This window comes from Callorhinus ursinus, unplaced genomic scaffold (genome assembly GCF_003265705.2).
Source record: "Callorhinus ursinus isolate GAN/ISIS: 27379988/994484 unplaced genomic scaffold, GSC_fseal_2.0 scaffold2, whole genome shotgun sequence".
In the NCBI taxonomy this organism is placed as follows: domain Eukaryota; kingdom Metazoa; phylum Chordata; class Mammalia; order Carnivora; family Otariidae; genus Callorhinus; species Callorhinus ursinus.
This window is the reverse complement of record NW_027397064.1, coordinates 30,855,541-30,869,066: the sequence shown is the minus strand read 5'-3', so window position 1 is coordinate 30,869,066 and position 13,526 is coordinate 30,855,541. Positions and strand designations below refer to the sequence as shown.

The window sequence follows — 13,526 nt, the reverse complement described above, 5'->3', positions numbered from 1 at the left end:
ACATAAACTTACTGTAATGTTGATGAGAACATGGAGAGATTAAAATTCCATAAGGTTGCTATATTTTCGAAAGGTCATAGTTTTCATTGGGTATTTTTTTCTAATTGTAAAAGTAACATGTGCTCATTATGGAAAATACACAGAAACATGAAGAGAAGAAAATAATCCATTATCCCATAGCCCAAGAAGAAATAACTGTCAATATTTTTCTATGCATATATTTTTTCAGATGATTGAAATCTTCACATATTTTGATAATGATAATATGAATAGTAATATGTTACTAACTTTTTAAAAATAGGATTTTTTTTCTTAATCATAAAAGTAGCAGGTGTTCATGGAAAATACAGAAAAGCTAAATAAGTAAGAAGATGGGCTTTCTGATATGGATTGTGGAAGCTTGAATTGTGCAGCCATTCAAATGCAATTTGAAAATATATGAATTAGGTACTTAAAAAAATGATCACACTCTGTCTAGTAATTCCACACTAAAACTATATCCTCAGATAGTAATCCAAAGTACCAGACAACCTTTGTACACATAGTTGTTCATGGGTAGTATTCCATTTTTCTCTACCTAGAAGTAGAATAAGGATAGTTTTGGGGGCTTTTTCATTAGTATCAGCCTCATGGCTATTAAAGCAGTTGCAGCAAGCATGCCAGGTAGTTATTTTAGATATGAGGACTCTTTTTTTTTTCCCCACTTTTAGTCACCCTCAGTGTTTATCTTTGATGAAATTTCCATAAATAAAATATTTGTTTAGTTTGTCTACCATTAAATATCCAATGTCTGTCCCATAGTAGGGCTGTATAAATACTAGATAAATAAATATTCAAATGGGCACATGCACCCACTGTTTATAGCAGCAATGTCCACAATAGCCAAAATATGGAAAGAGCCCAGATGTCCATCGACAGATGAATGGATAAAGATGGTGTGGTATATATGTAGGTACAATACATACATACACACACACACACACACACACACACACACACACACACACACAGAATGGAATATTACTCATACATCAAAAAGAATGAAATCTTGCCATTTGCTATGAGGTGGATGGAACAGAAAGTATTATGCTAAGTGAAATACATCAATCAGAGAAAGACAAATACCATATGATTTCACTCATATGTGGAATTTAAGAAAAAAAACAGATGAACATAGAGGAGGGGAAGGAAAAATAAAATAAGATGGTAACAGAGGGAGGCAAACCATTAAGAGACTCTTAACTATAAGAAACAAACTGAGGGTTGCTGAAAGGGAGGTGGGGGGGGATGGGGTAATTGGGTGATGGGCATTAAGGAGGGCATGTGAAGTGATGAGCCCTGGGTGTTGTATGCAACTGATGAATCACTAAATTCTACTTCTGAAATTAATAATACAGGATATGTTAATTAAATTGAACTTAAATTAAAAAAAAACCTGAAGGTAAATAGAGTACAGAACCTGTAGATAAGATATCTTGTTTACCAGTAGTTAGTAACCTAACACATTTTTTACTAGCTAGTTGTTTAATTTTATTCTCTCAGGAATAAAAACATAAAAGGCTGGGAAAGCAACTTCTCCCCTTAAAGGGGTTATAATAGAGCTTCTTCGCCAATCTGGCTACAAACTTGTTTTGTTTTGCTCATACTTATTAGTTAAATGCCAGTATAAAAGTATTAGGAGATGTCACATAAATGTTAACATTTCCTAGCTTGTCTCTAAAGCAGAACTAGGTAGTTGTTGATTTATTTAGTGCAGCATGTGGTCTCCATTTTGTCCCCAGTTGTTGTAGCTCAGCCAGTGATGAGAATATGAAATCACCCGGAGGAGCTTTTTAAAAAATACCTTTGTGGGGCATCACCCTTAGTAATTATATCAAAATGGAGGAACTAGGGCATTGGTATTTTTTGTAATTTCTCAGGTGACCCTAATTCAGTACTCTTTATAGTGGAGGTAGGGGGGTCATATATATCCATATATAGTATGTGTATGTATCCAAAATTAAGACAGTGGTCAAATAAATTATCTTGTATTCATTAAAGGTATCTTTATAATTTTAAATAGATACATAAGCTTATAGTTTATTTAATACCATGATGTTAAGTTAAAAACAAAGCACTAGATATTCAACTTTCTATGTAAACAGTATTTTAAAAAACACATAGCAAAAAAGTCCAGAACTATTAGCATTGGCATTTCCTGGATGATGAGATTTTATGTCCTTTTTTCTTGTATTTGTTGGTCTCTATTAGAATTAAGTTGCTTTAGTCACATTCAACGACTAAAATGAAGGATTGAGGAAAGTCTGAGGAGAGTAGAAAAGTTTCACCAGTAGAAGCTTAAGTTAAAGGTACAAAAGTTAAAGTCTTGAGCCATCTTAGATATTATTTCCTCCAGTGCTATTTGCCTTTTTAAGGCTTGTGTGGAAAGACTGCCTAAGGTCTCTTATTGCCTTGGCCTGTGCATACAGCTGTGCATGTAGCTCAGACTAGCGTTTGAAACAAATACAGTCATGAAGTGATGTCAGATTCTGATACTTTCCTCTTTTCTCTTGGTTTTCTTCATTTTGAAAGTAATAAGTTCCAACATTGTAACATAGTGATAAGTGAGAAGGAGATAGTTTATATCATTTGTCCTACCATGGTTTTATGGCTTAGGTTTAGCCTGGACATAAGGAGACCCCATTTATGACCTAATTTACCTTCCTGTGTTGGGGTTAAGGCCAACGTTTAATGGTAATAACAGAGGATTCCTTTGCCTGGGCTTATTAGTACATGTATTTTCCTTGGGAATTTTAAGGATAGCGACATTTCTGTCAAGGACTCAGTCTCCCTTGTACCTATCCTTTATGTATCATAATGCTTTGATTCCAGATAACAGAAGCATCAACCCAAATTGACTGAGTTTAGGAGATTTATTGACTCAGATAATAGAAAATTCTGTAGTTCAGTTTAAGGCATGATTTAATCAAGGCTTCAGTTCCATTTATTTGCTATTTTCACAGCACTCCTTTCCCTCGTGTCAGCTTGTCTTAAGCTGGCTGCCTTTGTCACAAAATGCTGCCAATAGCAGTTGGTGCTACATGCTTCCTCATTTATATCAGATAAAGAGAGTGCTTCTGGGGTACCTGGGTGGCTCAGTTGGTTATGCATCTGCCTTTGGCTCAGGTCATGATCTCAGAGTCCTGGAATGGAGCCCCTGCTCAGTGGGGAGTCTGCTTCTCCCTCTTCCTCTGTCCCTCTCCCCTGCTCATGCTCTCTCTCTCAAACAAATAAATAGAATCTTTAAAAAAGAGAGAGAGTGCCTCTTCTTACTGTCACTGTTGGTAGACAGTTCTTCATGGATCTCTTATGTTTCTGCATATCTTATAAATAGAGACACTAGATGTCTTTGTTATGAACTATCTTCTTGAGGATGCAGGTATTGTGCACAACTTTGGAAGACAGAGATTCTGTCTCCCTTCAGAGCAAAAGGCAGGTTTGTTTACTGTCTAGTATAATAAAGATAGTGTCTCCAAGGCAAAGTTCAGGCTAACTTACAGCTGGCATAGAAGATTTAGGTTCCTTATGCTTGGGGTTCCTCCCCTATACTGCAGCCACTGGGTGTGCATGCATCATCTAGTCCTGTTATCTCTGCCCATGGGAATAGCAGTTCAGGGTACCAGGGCAAATACTGATATTCTGGCTGTTGGGATTGCTATAGGTCTTTGGCTCTGAACCAGGAGTCTCATGTTTTCTGCCAGCATCTCTGAAACTGTGGCAGGCTCACTTATTATCTTGGAGGTAAGGCAAAATCTGAGACCCTTCACAGTTCTTGACAGTTAATAGTAAAATTCTGAACTTGAACTGATAAGGCCATCCCCAAATGAATCTGTGACAAAAGCAGCAACATGAGTTGACTGAAAGATTAGTTACCTGAACCACTCACTGTGGAAAGTGGTTGAATATATGTTTGGCTTACATCTTTTAGGACTTGTTGGAACTAGAGATGGAATCATTCCCTTATCCTTGCAGACTATAAGAAGGATGTTGGGGTGATTAATTATCCACTCCTCCTTTTCTGTATATTCTGCTTTTATAATTGATTTAAAAAAACAAAAAAACAAAAAACTTCAGGAAGAGCCAGAGAACTTTTGCTAAATGTCTGCTTTATTCTGTTCTCACCTATACTGTTTCCTCAGGTTTGTGCAATGGCATCAGCTAAACTAAACACCCTTCTTCAAACCAAAGTGATTGAAAATCAGAATGAAGCATGTTACATTTTAGGGAAGCTGGAACATGTTCTAAGTCAGTCAATTAAGGAACAGACTGAAATCTACTCATTTCTGATTCCCCTGGTCCGTACCCTGGTTTCCAAAATCTATGAGCTTCTCTTCATGAACTTGCACCTGCCTTCTTTACCTTTTACCAATGGTAGCTCTTCATTTTTTGAAGATTTTCAAGAATATTGCAGTTCAAATGAATGGCAAGTTTACATCGAAAAATATGTAAGTTTTATCTATTTTGAGTGAAATTTTTCTAAGTTGTCATTTTTATAGAAGTCTATGTTAAATTTTCTGTATGTATATGTATATATTTATAAGATCGTGCCTTACATGAAGCAGTATGAAACCCATACATTTTATGAGGGTCATGAGGACATGGCACTTTATTGGAAGAATTGTTATGAAGCCTTAATGGTGAATATGCATAAACGAGACCGGGAAGGAGGAGAAAGCAAGCTTAAGTTTCAGGTAAAAATTATTAAATGTTTTTAGTATCTAGTTTTTTTATGTTGATTTCAAGCTTTTAATATTCAAATAAGAGTAAAAACAAGTCTGAACTCAGAATACAAATGGTATTTCCTGTTGTTTGAAAATTATTTCAGAATTGAGGGTACCTGGACAGCTTGGTCAGTTAAGCATCTGCCTTCTGCCCTAGTCATGATCCCAGGGTCCTGGGATCAAGTCCTGTATCAGGTTTCCTGCTCAGCAGGGAGTCTGCTTCTCCCTCTGCCACTCCCCCCTGCTTGTGATCTCTCTCTCTGATATATAAATAAAATCTTAAAATTATTTCAGAAGTGAAAGAAAAAGACTGATCAGTAACAATTAAAAAGTTAATGTCAAAATGTTCTATGCATAGTTGATATGTAAAAAGTCTGTTAAGCTGATAGTACATATCTCTAAGGAGGCTGGGTGTAGATCAGTGCTTAGAGAATATTTATAGCACTTTATTTATATAAATAGAATATTTATAGCACTTATAACACCACTGTTAACAACTAAATACTTGCTTTAGAAAAGAAGAAAGACATCAAATTAATAATTTAAGTCTCTACCTTAAACTATAGAAAGAAAACTAATCTAAACTAGTTTTCAAATAAGAAACTAACAAAAGAGCAGAAATCAATGAAATTGAAAGCAGGAAGAACAATAGAGAAAATTAATAAAACTAAAATCTAGTTCTTTAAAATGTCAATAAAATTGGGGTACCTGGGTGGCACAGTTGGTTAAGCATCGAAAACTCTTGGTTTCAGCTCAGGTTGTGATCTCAGGGGTTGTAAAGTTGAGCCCCGCATTAGGCTCTGAGCTCAGTATGGAGTCTACTTGAGACTCTCTCCCTCTCCCTCTGTCCCTCCCCCATTCTCTCTCTCTCTCTCTCTCTCAAATAAATATTAAAATAAATATTTTTGAAAATGTCAATAAAATGTGTAAACTTCTAGTCAGATTGACAAAGCAAAAAAAGAAAGTGAAAAATTGCCATTACCAGGAATGACGGGGATATCACCACTGACTCCACAGATATCAACATGATAATAAGAGACTGCCACAAACCAATCTATTAACATTTATAAATAAGATGACTTAAATGGATAAATTTCCAAAACTAATTCAATAATAAATTGATAGCCTGGATAGTCTTATCTATTAAAGAAATTGAATTTATACCTTCCAGGGTGCGTAGGTGGCTCAGTCAGTTAAGCGTCTGCCTTCAGCTCAGGTCCATGATCCCAGGGTCCTGGGATTGAGCCCCACATCGGGCTTCCTGCTCAGCAGGAGTCTGCCTCTCCCTCTCGTGCTTTCTCTCCCTCTCCAATAAATAAATAAAATCTTTAAAATAAATACATACATACATATGTATATACATATATACCTTCTAAAAGGGAAAACTCCAGGCCAAAGTGGTTTCACTGGTGAATTCTGTTGAACATTTAATGGAGAAACAACACCAATTCCTCATAATCTCTTCAGAAAACAGAAAAGTGGAATCACTTCCCAACTCATTATATGAAGGCAATACTATCCTCTTATTGAAACCATACAAAAATAGTACAAGAATACATCTGAAACTCCTGTAACACTGTATATTAATTTTACTGGTTAAAAATCACAAAAGTAGCACAAGAAAACTACAATATTTCTTAGGAACATAGATGCAAACCAGATCCAGCAATATATAAAAAAATAATACATTACACCAGGTAGTTTATCTTGGGAATGCAAGATTGCTTCAACATTTGGTAATTAATCAATATAATGATAGTGGACCAAATTCATATTTAGTAAAATGAAACTAAATGATCATATCCATAGATGTAGAAAAAGCATTTGACAAAATTCAGTGTCCATTTTATGATCAAAGCTCTCAGCAAACTAGAAATAGAAATAGAATCTCTACAAAAATCCTATAGCCACCTTCATATTTAAAGATGGAAAACTGGGGGCACCTGGGTGCTACAGTCAGTTAAGCATCTCACTCTTGGTTTCCACTCAGGTCATGATCTCAGGGTCGTGGGATCAAGCCCCACGTCAGGCTCAGCACGGAGTCTGCTTAAGATTCTCTCTCCCTCTGCTCTTCCCACCCCCTGCGCTCTTGCTCTCTCTCTCAAATAAATAAATAAATAAATCTTTAGGAGGAAAAAGATGGAAAACTGAGTGCTTTTCTTGTAAGAAGAGAACTAGGTGAGAATGTCTACTCTCACCAGTCCTCTAGTCCCTGTTATACTCTAAGTCCTAGCAAATCATTAAGAATAGAAAAAGAGGGGCTCCAGGGGGCTTAGTCTGTTAGTGTCTGACTCTTGGTTTTTGCTCAGGTTGTGATCTCAGGGTCGTAGGATTGAGACCAATGTCAAAGGCTCAGCACAGAGTCCGCTTGAGATTTTCCTCTCCCTCTCCTTCTGCCCCTCCCCCTGCTTGCACCATGCTTTCTCTCTCTCCAATAAATAGATCTTAAAAAAAAAAAAAAAAGAATAGAAAAAGAAATAAAAGTCATTTACCTTGGGAAGGAAGGAATAAAACTATTTGCAGATAATATGATTATATAGATAATCCTAATGAATTTACCAAAAATCTCTTGTGTTTAATGAGTGTAGCAACATTGCAGGACACGATCAATACACAAAATTTAATCATATTTCTATATACTAACAACGAACAATTGGAAACTGACATTTTGAAAAAGCATTGTTTACAATAACTCTAAAAATAAAATACTCAGATATCAATCTAACAAAATATGTACAGGATCTAAAAACAAAACAAAGATGACCAAATAAAAATACATTTATTCCATAAAATGGTATAAAAAGAAACCTTTGTAATCTACCACTGTTAACATTTTGATATATATCTTTCCTGACTTTTATGTATATATTTGGTTAAACCAAAATGGTAGTTTTCATTTGCTACTCCTTTTCTTAAAATGTACTGTGGGGGCGCCTGGGTGACTCAGTCAGTTAAGCATCTGCCTTCGGCTCAGGTCATGATTCTAGGATCCTGGGACCAAGTCCTGCTTCAGCTCCGTGCTCAATGGGGAGCCTCCTGCTCCCCCTGCTTGTGCTCACTCACGCTCTCTCGCTCGCTCGCTCTCTGACAAATAAAATCTTAAAAAAAAAACAAAAACTTATATTGCCCTCATAGTTCTGTCAATTTCTATCCCAATCAACACTTTCTCTATAACTTCACTCTTAGCTTTTCTACAGAAATCTAACCTTAAAATATTCTTGCTTGAGCTTCGCCAACCATGAAATTTATGTTTAATTATTATGGAGCTGTCATGACTTCTTCAGTTTTCTTAGCAATGATCTGTGTTAAACATTTGATAATCCCAAATCATTGATTTCCCAAAGTTCTAGTAATAATTATAATAATAACAGCTACATTTTACTGAGAGCTCACTACTTTTCTGGCACTGTATAAAGCACTTTAAATCTTAATCTTTTTTGATGACAGTTATTGTCAACTTCATCTTACAGATGAGGATACTAGGCCTCAGAGAATTAAGTAGCTTTGTACCCAGGCCTAACTCCAGAATTATATTCTTTTTTTTTTTAAGATTTTATTTATTTATTTGCAAGAGAGAGGCACCAAGCTGGGTGTAGGGGGCAGAAGGAAAGGGAGACGCAGGCTCCCCGCTGAGCCCAGGGTAGGGCTGATCCCAGGACCCCAAGATCAAGATCATGACCTGAGCCGAAGGCAGGCACTTAACCAGTTGAGACCCTCAGGTGCCCCCATAATTATGTTATATTCTTAACCACGGTCTTTTGTACTACCTCTCTAAAAGATGTCTTTAACTGTTTTCGATGTCATTTGGTATTGATTTTTTGAAACAAATTAATACTGTTAATTTAGTTCCTGGTAGATGAATATCAGTGTGAGATAAGTCAGTCTTACCACTTGTCTTTTTCAAAGCTGTAAAATTTTAATTTCAGGGCTTAAAGTTATATCTTTTTTTTTTTAGATTTTATTTATTTATTTGAGAGAGAGAATGAGATAGAGAGAGAGAGCATGAGAGGGGAGAGGGTCAGAGGGAGAAGCAGACTCCCCGCTGAGCAGGGAGCCCGATGCGGGACTCGATCCCGGGACTCCAGGATCATGACCTGAGCCAAAGGCAGTCGCTTAACCAACTGAGCCACCCAGGCGCCCCAAAGTTATATCTTGATAGAACCTATTATCGGGGTCTATTTTATCCTGAAAACTGGAAAAGTATGTGAATTAATTTGCTAATAACTAGGATGTTATTCAGAGAGCAGCAGTCCAAATGATGAAATTTTTCGTTGTGAGAGATTTGCCCCTGTAGATTTCTTTTGTCTTTGGCATTGCCTTCCAGGTCCCCAGTAGTAGTATGGATGTGGTTACTCTTTCTTCTACTTTATTTAAGCTTGAGTCTCATTGCCTTAAACACCAAAGGATCCCAAAGGAAGATCATTTTATTTGACTGTATGAGGTTAATAATTCTGAGTTTCAAAATCCTGTTTTGAGGTACATTACATTTTTGAAGTTCTTCACATGTTTATTGTTTAATTTTTTAAGTTTTACAAAATACAGATAGGTTATAATTAGAATCATATGCTTCATTAAAGGAACTTATTCTAATAGAACAAGAAAATACTGTTGGTTACCAGCTTCTTTCCTTTTTTGCATGATTTTATTGGGTCAGATTTTTAAAATTAAATATATGATTCAGTGCTATTATTTATTGCTGTTTCAGGAGTTTTTTGTGGAACCATTTAATAGAAAAGCCCGCCAAGAGAACCTGAGGTATAATAATACACTTAAACAACTTAGCAATCAACAGTTAATCACTCTGAGACGCTGGAAGGCAGTACAGCTCTATCTTACATCTGAAAGGGGACCTTGGGCTGAAAGGTAGGAGGATATTATTTATTAAATACCCTTTCTTCTTTAGAACTCTTGCCTAGAACTTTTTGAGCCAGTGACCTCTCCAATCCAATTTTTAAAACATTCAACTTATAAAAAAATAGCTTTTAATTAATTTGGTTGTCTTTTTGTGAATTACAGGTCTGGGATGTTTAGAGCTTTGTATATATGTTTTTCACCATGGAGTTGTTTCCCTTCCTTTTACCATGTGATGTAGAATTAAGTCTTTTTTTTTTTTTTTTTTAAAGATTTTATTTATTTATTTGAGAGAGAGAGAATGAGAGATAGAGAGCACGAGAGGGAAGAGGGTCAGAGGGAGAAGCAGACTCCCCACCGAGGAGGGAGCCCGATGCGGGACTCGATCCCGGGACTCCAGGATCATGACCTGAGCCGAAGGCAGTCGCTTAACCAACTGAGCCACCCAGGCGCCCGAATTAAGTCTTTTTTTAATTTATTTTTATTTAAATTTTAGTTAGTGAACATGCAGTGCAATATTGGTTTCTAAAGTAGAATTCGGTCTTGAATCTGTCTTCCTGATACTGCCTCTTTGAGCTAGAGTTAGAGATGTTATGTGTTTCAGTATTTTACAGTTTATTTACTTGATCCTAAATCACATATGTTTTGATGAATTATAATATATATATAATAATGTAATATATAGCATATATATTACACCCCTTTTATTGTGGTAAAATACACATAATATAAACTTTACCATTTTACCATTTAAAAATATACAATTTAGTGACATTAAGTACATTCATAATGTGCAATCATTACCACTGTCCACCTTCAGAACATTTTCATTACTGCAAAAAGAAACCCTGGACCCATTTGGCAGTCATTCTCTATTCCTTTACCCAGCTCCTGGCAACCACCAATCCATTTTCTGTCTCTATGAATTTGCCTATTCTTGATATTTATATAAATGGATTCATACAATATGTGACCTTAACCCTTTCACTTAGCATTATGTTTTCATTATATTGTGGCATGTATCAGTACTTCTTTTTTAAAGGCCACATAATATTCCATTGTGTGGATATACCACATTTTGTCTATTCATTCATCAGATGATAGACATTTGGGTTGTTTTTTTTTTATGGCTATTGTAAATAGTACTGCTATGAACATTTGTGAACAAGTGTTTGTTTCAACATGTATTTTCAATTCTTTTTTTTAAGATTTTGTTTATTTGAGAGAGAGAGCATGAATGAGGTGAAGGGCAAAGGGAAGGGCAGGCTCTACCCTGAGCAGGGAGCCTGATGCGGGGCCTCGACTCCAGGATCATGACCTGAGCCAAAGGCAGACACTTAACCGACTGAGCCACCCAGGCGCCCCTCAACATCTGATTTTTAATTCTTTTAAGTATATACCTACAAGCAAAATTGCTAGGTCATGTGATAATCCAGTGTCTAACTTACTGAGGAATTGCCAGTTTTCCACAGCAACTGCACCATTTAACATTCTCATTAGCATTGTTTGCAGGTTCTAGTTTCTCCACAACCTTACCGGTACTTGTAAAATTTTTCCAGTTTTTTTATTATGACCATCCTAGTGGATGTGAAGTGGTATCTTATGGTTTTGGTTTGTATTTCCTAATGACGAGTCATGTTGAGTATCTTTTCATGTACTTGTTGGCCATTTGTATATCTTTTTTTGAAGAAATGTCTATTCAAGTTCTTTGCTCACTTTTAAATTAGATTGTTTGATATTTTGTGGTTGAGTTGTAAGTTATTTTTCTCAGTAATAGACCCTTATCAGATATATGATTTGTAAATATGTAGATTGTCTTTTCACTTTCTTGATAATTGCCTTTGGTATACAAAAATTTTTTAATTTTAAAGTCCAATTTACCTCTTTTTTTCTCTTGTTGTTTATGTTTTTGGTATAATATCTAAGAAACTATTCCCAAATCCAAGTTCACAAAGACTTACTCCTGTCTTTTCTTCTAAGAGTTTTAGCTCTTATGTTTAGATCAATTATATTCTCTTTATTTGTAGTAAAATTATTTTATTTTGAACACTGTATTAGAATAAATTGATTGTATAGCTAATTAAGAACTTCCATTTAACAGTTAAAGAGTAAAAGATATCAGCTGTAAGTGTGAAGATTTATGTTCAATTCTTATTTCTAATACCTGTAAACACCTTGGCATCTCAGGCAAATAATTTAGCCTGTCTTAGGTTTCTTCATGTATAAACTGCAGCTATGCATATCCACACTGGTTTTCTTTCAGGGTTGTTTGGGTCGAGTGACATGATGAATGTGACTGTTTTTATAAAATGGTGCTAAACAAATGTAAAATTCTTGATACTTTCTTACTCTATTTCATTCAACCAATCTTTGTAACTTCAAGCTAAGTAATTTTACTTGTTTACTTATGAAAATTCATAGGAAACAAAATCCAATTCACTGGAAACTAGCTAACGTAGAAAATTATTCCCGCATGAGACTTAAATTGGTGCCAAATTATAACTTCAAAACTCATGAAGACGCTAGTGCTTTGAGAGATAATCTAGGTGAGTTCCGATGCCTGTTTAATTATTTGTTGAAGATAGGGTATTGGTGGGTTGGTTATTGTTTTTATTAATTGTTTCAAAATTGCTTACTCATGAAGGAAGGGTGACACTTTATTTCGTTTTCAAAATGTTAAGATACTGTTTACAAAGCTCTTTTGTACAGAAATTAGTTGATATTTAAATGGTTGTATATGTTAAATTCTGTTACCTTTGGTCTAAATCTAAGATGACTTCCTATATCAATTAATTGTAATTTTTCAAAGAAAAACATAATTACATTCATAAAATTATACTGTAGTTTGTGTGCAGTGCACTGTCTCTTGTATCCATTATGGTACATTGAAACAGTGGTTCTTTTCCCTTAGTCTTCTGCTTACCAAGACTGAGGCTAATGTTAGATATATTTAGAATTCTTAGCAATCCTTTAGATCTTTCTTTTATAACCTGTTCTTTTTAGATTCTTAGTATCTTAGATGGGTTAATGCCTTTTTCTAGAGAAAAGCGCAAAAACACATAGCTTAGCAGTATTTCAAAACAGATTTTAAAGAGTCTCTACAGCTCTTTAGGAAACCTTGCCTTTCTAACCATCTGAGTGCATATCTCCCTTTTTGAAGACAGGTCTGTGAAATACCCAAAATATTGATTGTTGAGTCATTGACAGTCATGTGTATACTAAATTGCTTTATCATAACCACCTTGTGTTCAGTGACTAAGTTTTAGATGAAATTCAAGTACCCATTTTTAAATCTTTTTAAAGTTGCATTAATATATTGGCCAATACAGATGCCATAAATTAATCAAGAGTGCTACTATCTGTGATGGCTGCCATTTACAGTCTTACATCCTAAAATAAATCCAACACAGTAACTCATTTCCCTTAATGCAAAATAATGGCCCTACCCATGAAAGAAACTAACTTTAAGAGTATCTTAATATAGGAAGTCACTTGCATATAACTTGTTCTCCCTCTATGTATTTACTCCTTGAAATTTGACTGTGCTTATCACTCAGCAAATATCTTTGGTGAATGACTTGAATTTAATAATACTTAAAGAATAGTGTCCCCTATTTTTTCTTCTTTTTTGCCAAGAAATCCCCCCAGGAAATTTCCTGTTCCTCTTCCTCTCCTCACCCCTTTATACAGGTACACAGATATAATTTTATGTCTCTTCCTCTTGGTTTTAATTAAGTCTAGGAAAACTTGTGTTCTTCCGTTTTTTCATCTCTCAGTTTTTCTCCTTACCTAGTTTTCAAATATACCCCAAGTATAATAGTGACAGTAAGATAGTACAGAAGAAACAAAAATTCATACATTTTAAAGTGAAATTGGAAATAGTACAAAACCAGTGGCATCAATTTCTAAAGCTCT

At 35.3% G+C, this 13,526-nt stretch overlaps 1 protein-coding gene across 14 annotated transcripts in view; it reads left to right on the top strand.

The window, feature by feature from the left end:
- Positions 1 to 13,526, top strand: part of NBEAL1 (neurobeachin like 1) — a 190,060-nt gene that overhangs the window by 92,411 nt on the left and 84,123 nt on the right. For all 14 annotated transcript variants that reach the window (XM_073879880.1, XM_073879860.1, XM_073879871.1 and 11 more), the window contains 4 exons: positions 4,179 to 4,484; positions 4,581 to 4,730; positions 9,466 to 9,623; positions 12,033 to 12,157. In XM_073879880.1, the coding sequence (XP_073735981.1) occupies positions 4,179 to 4,484; positions 4,581 to 4,730; positions 9,466 to 9,623; positions 12,033 to 12,157 (739 nt within the window). The remainder of the gene's footprint in view (positions 1 to 4,178; positions 4,485 to 4,580; positions 4,731 to 9,465; positions 9,624 to 12,032; positions 12,158 to 13,526) is intronic.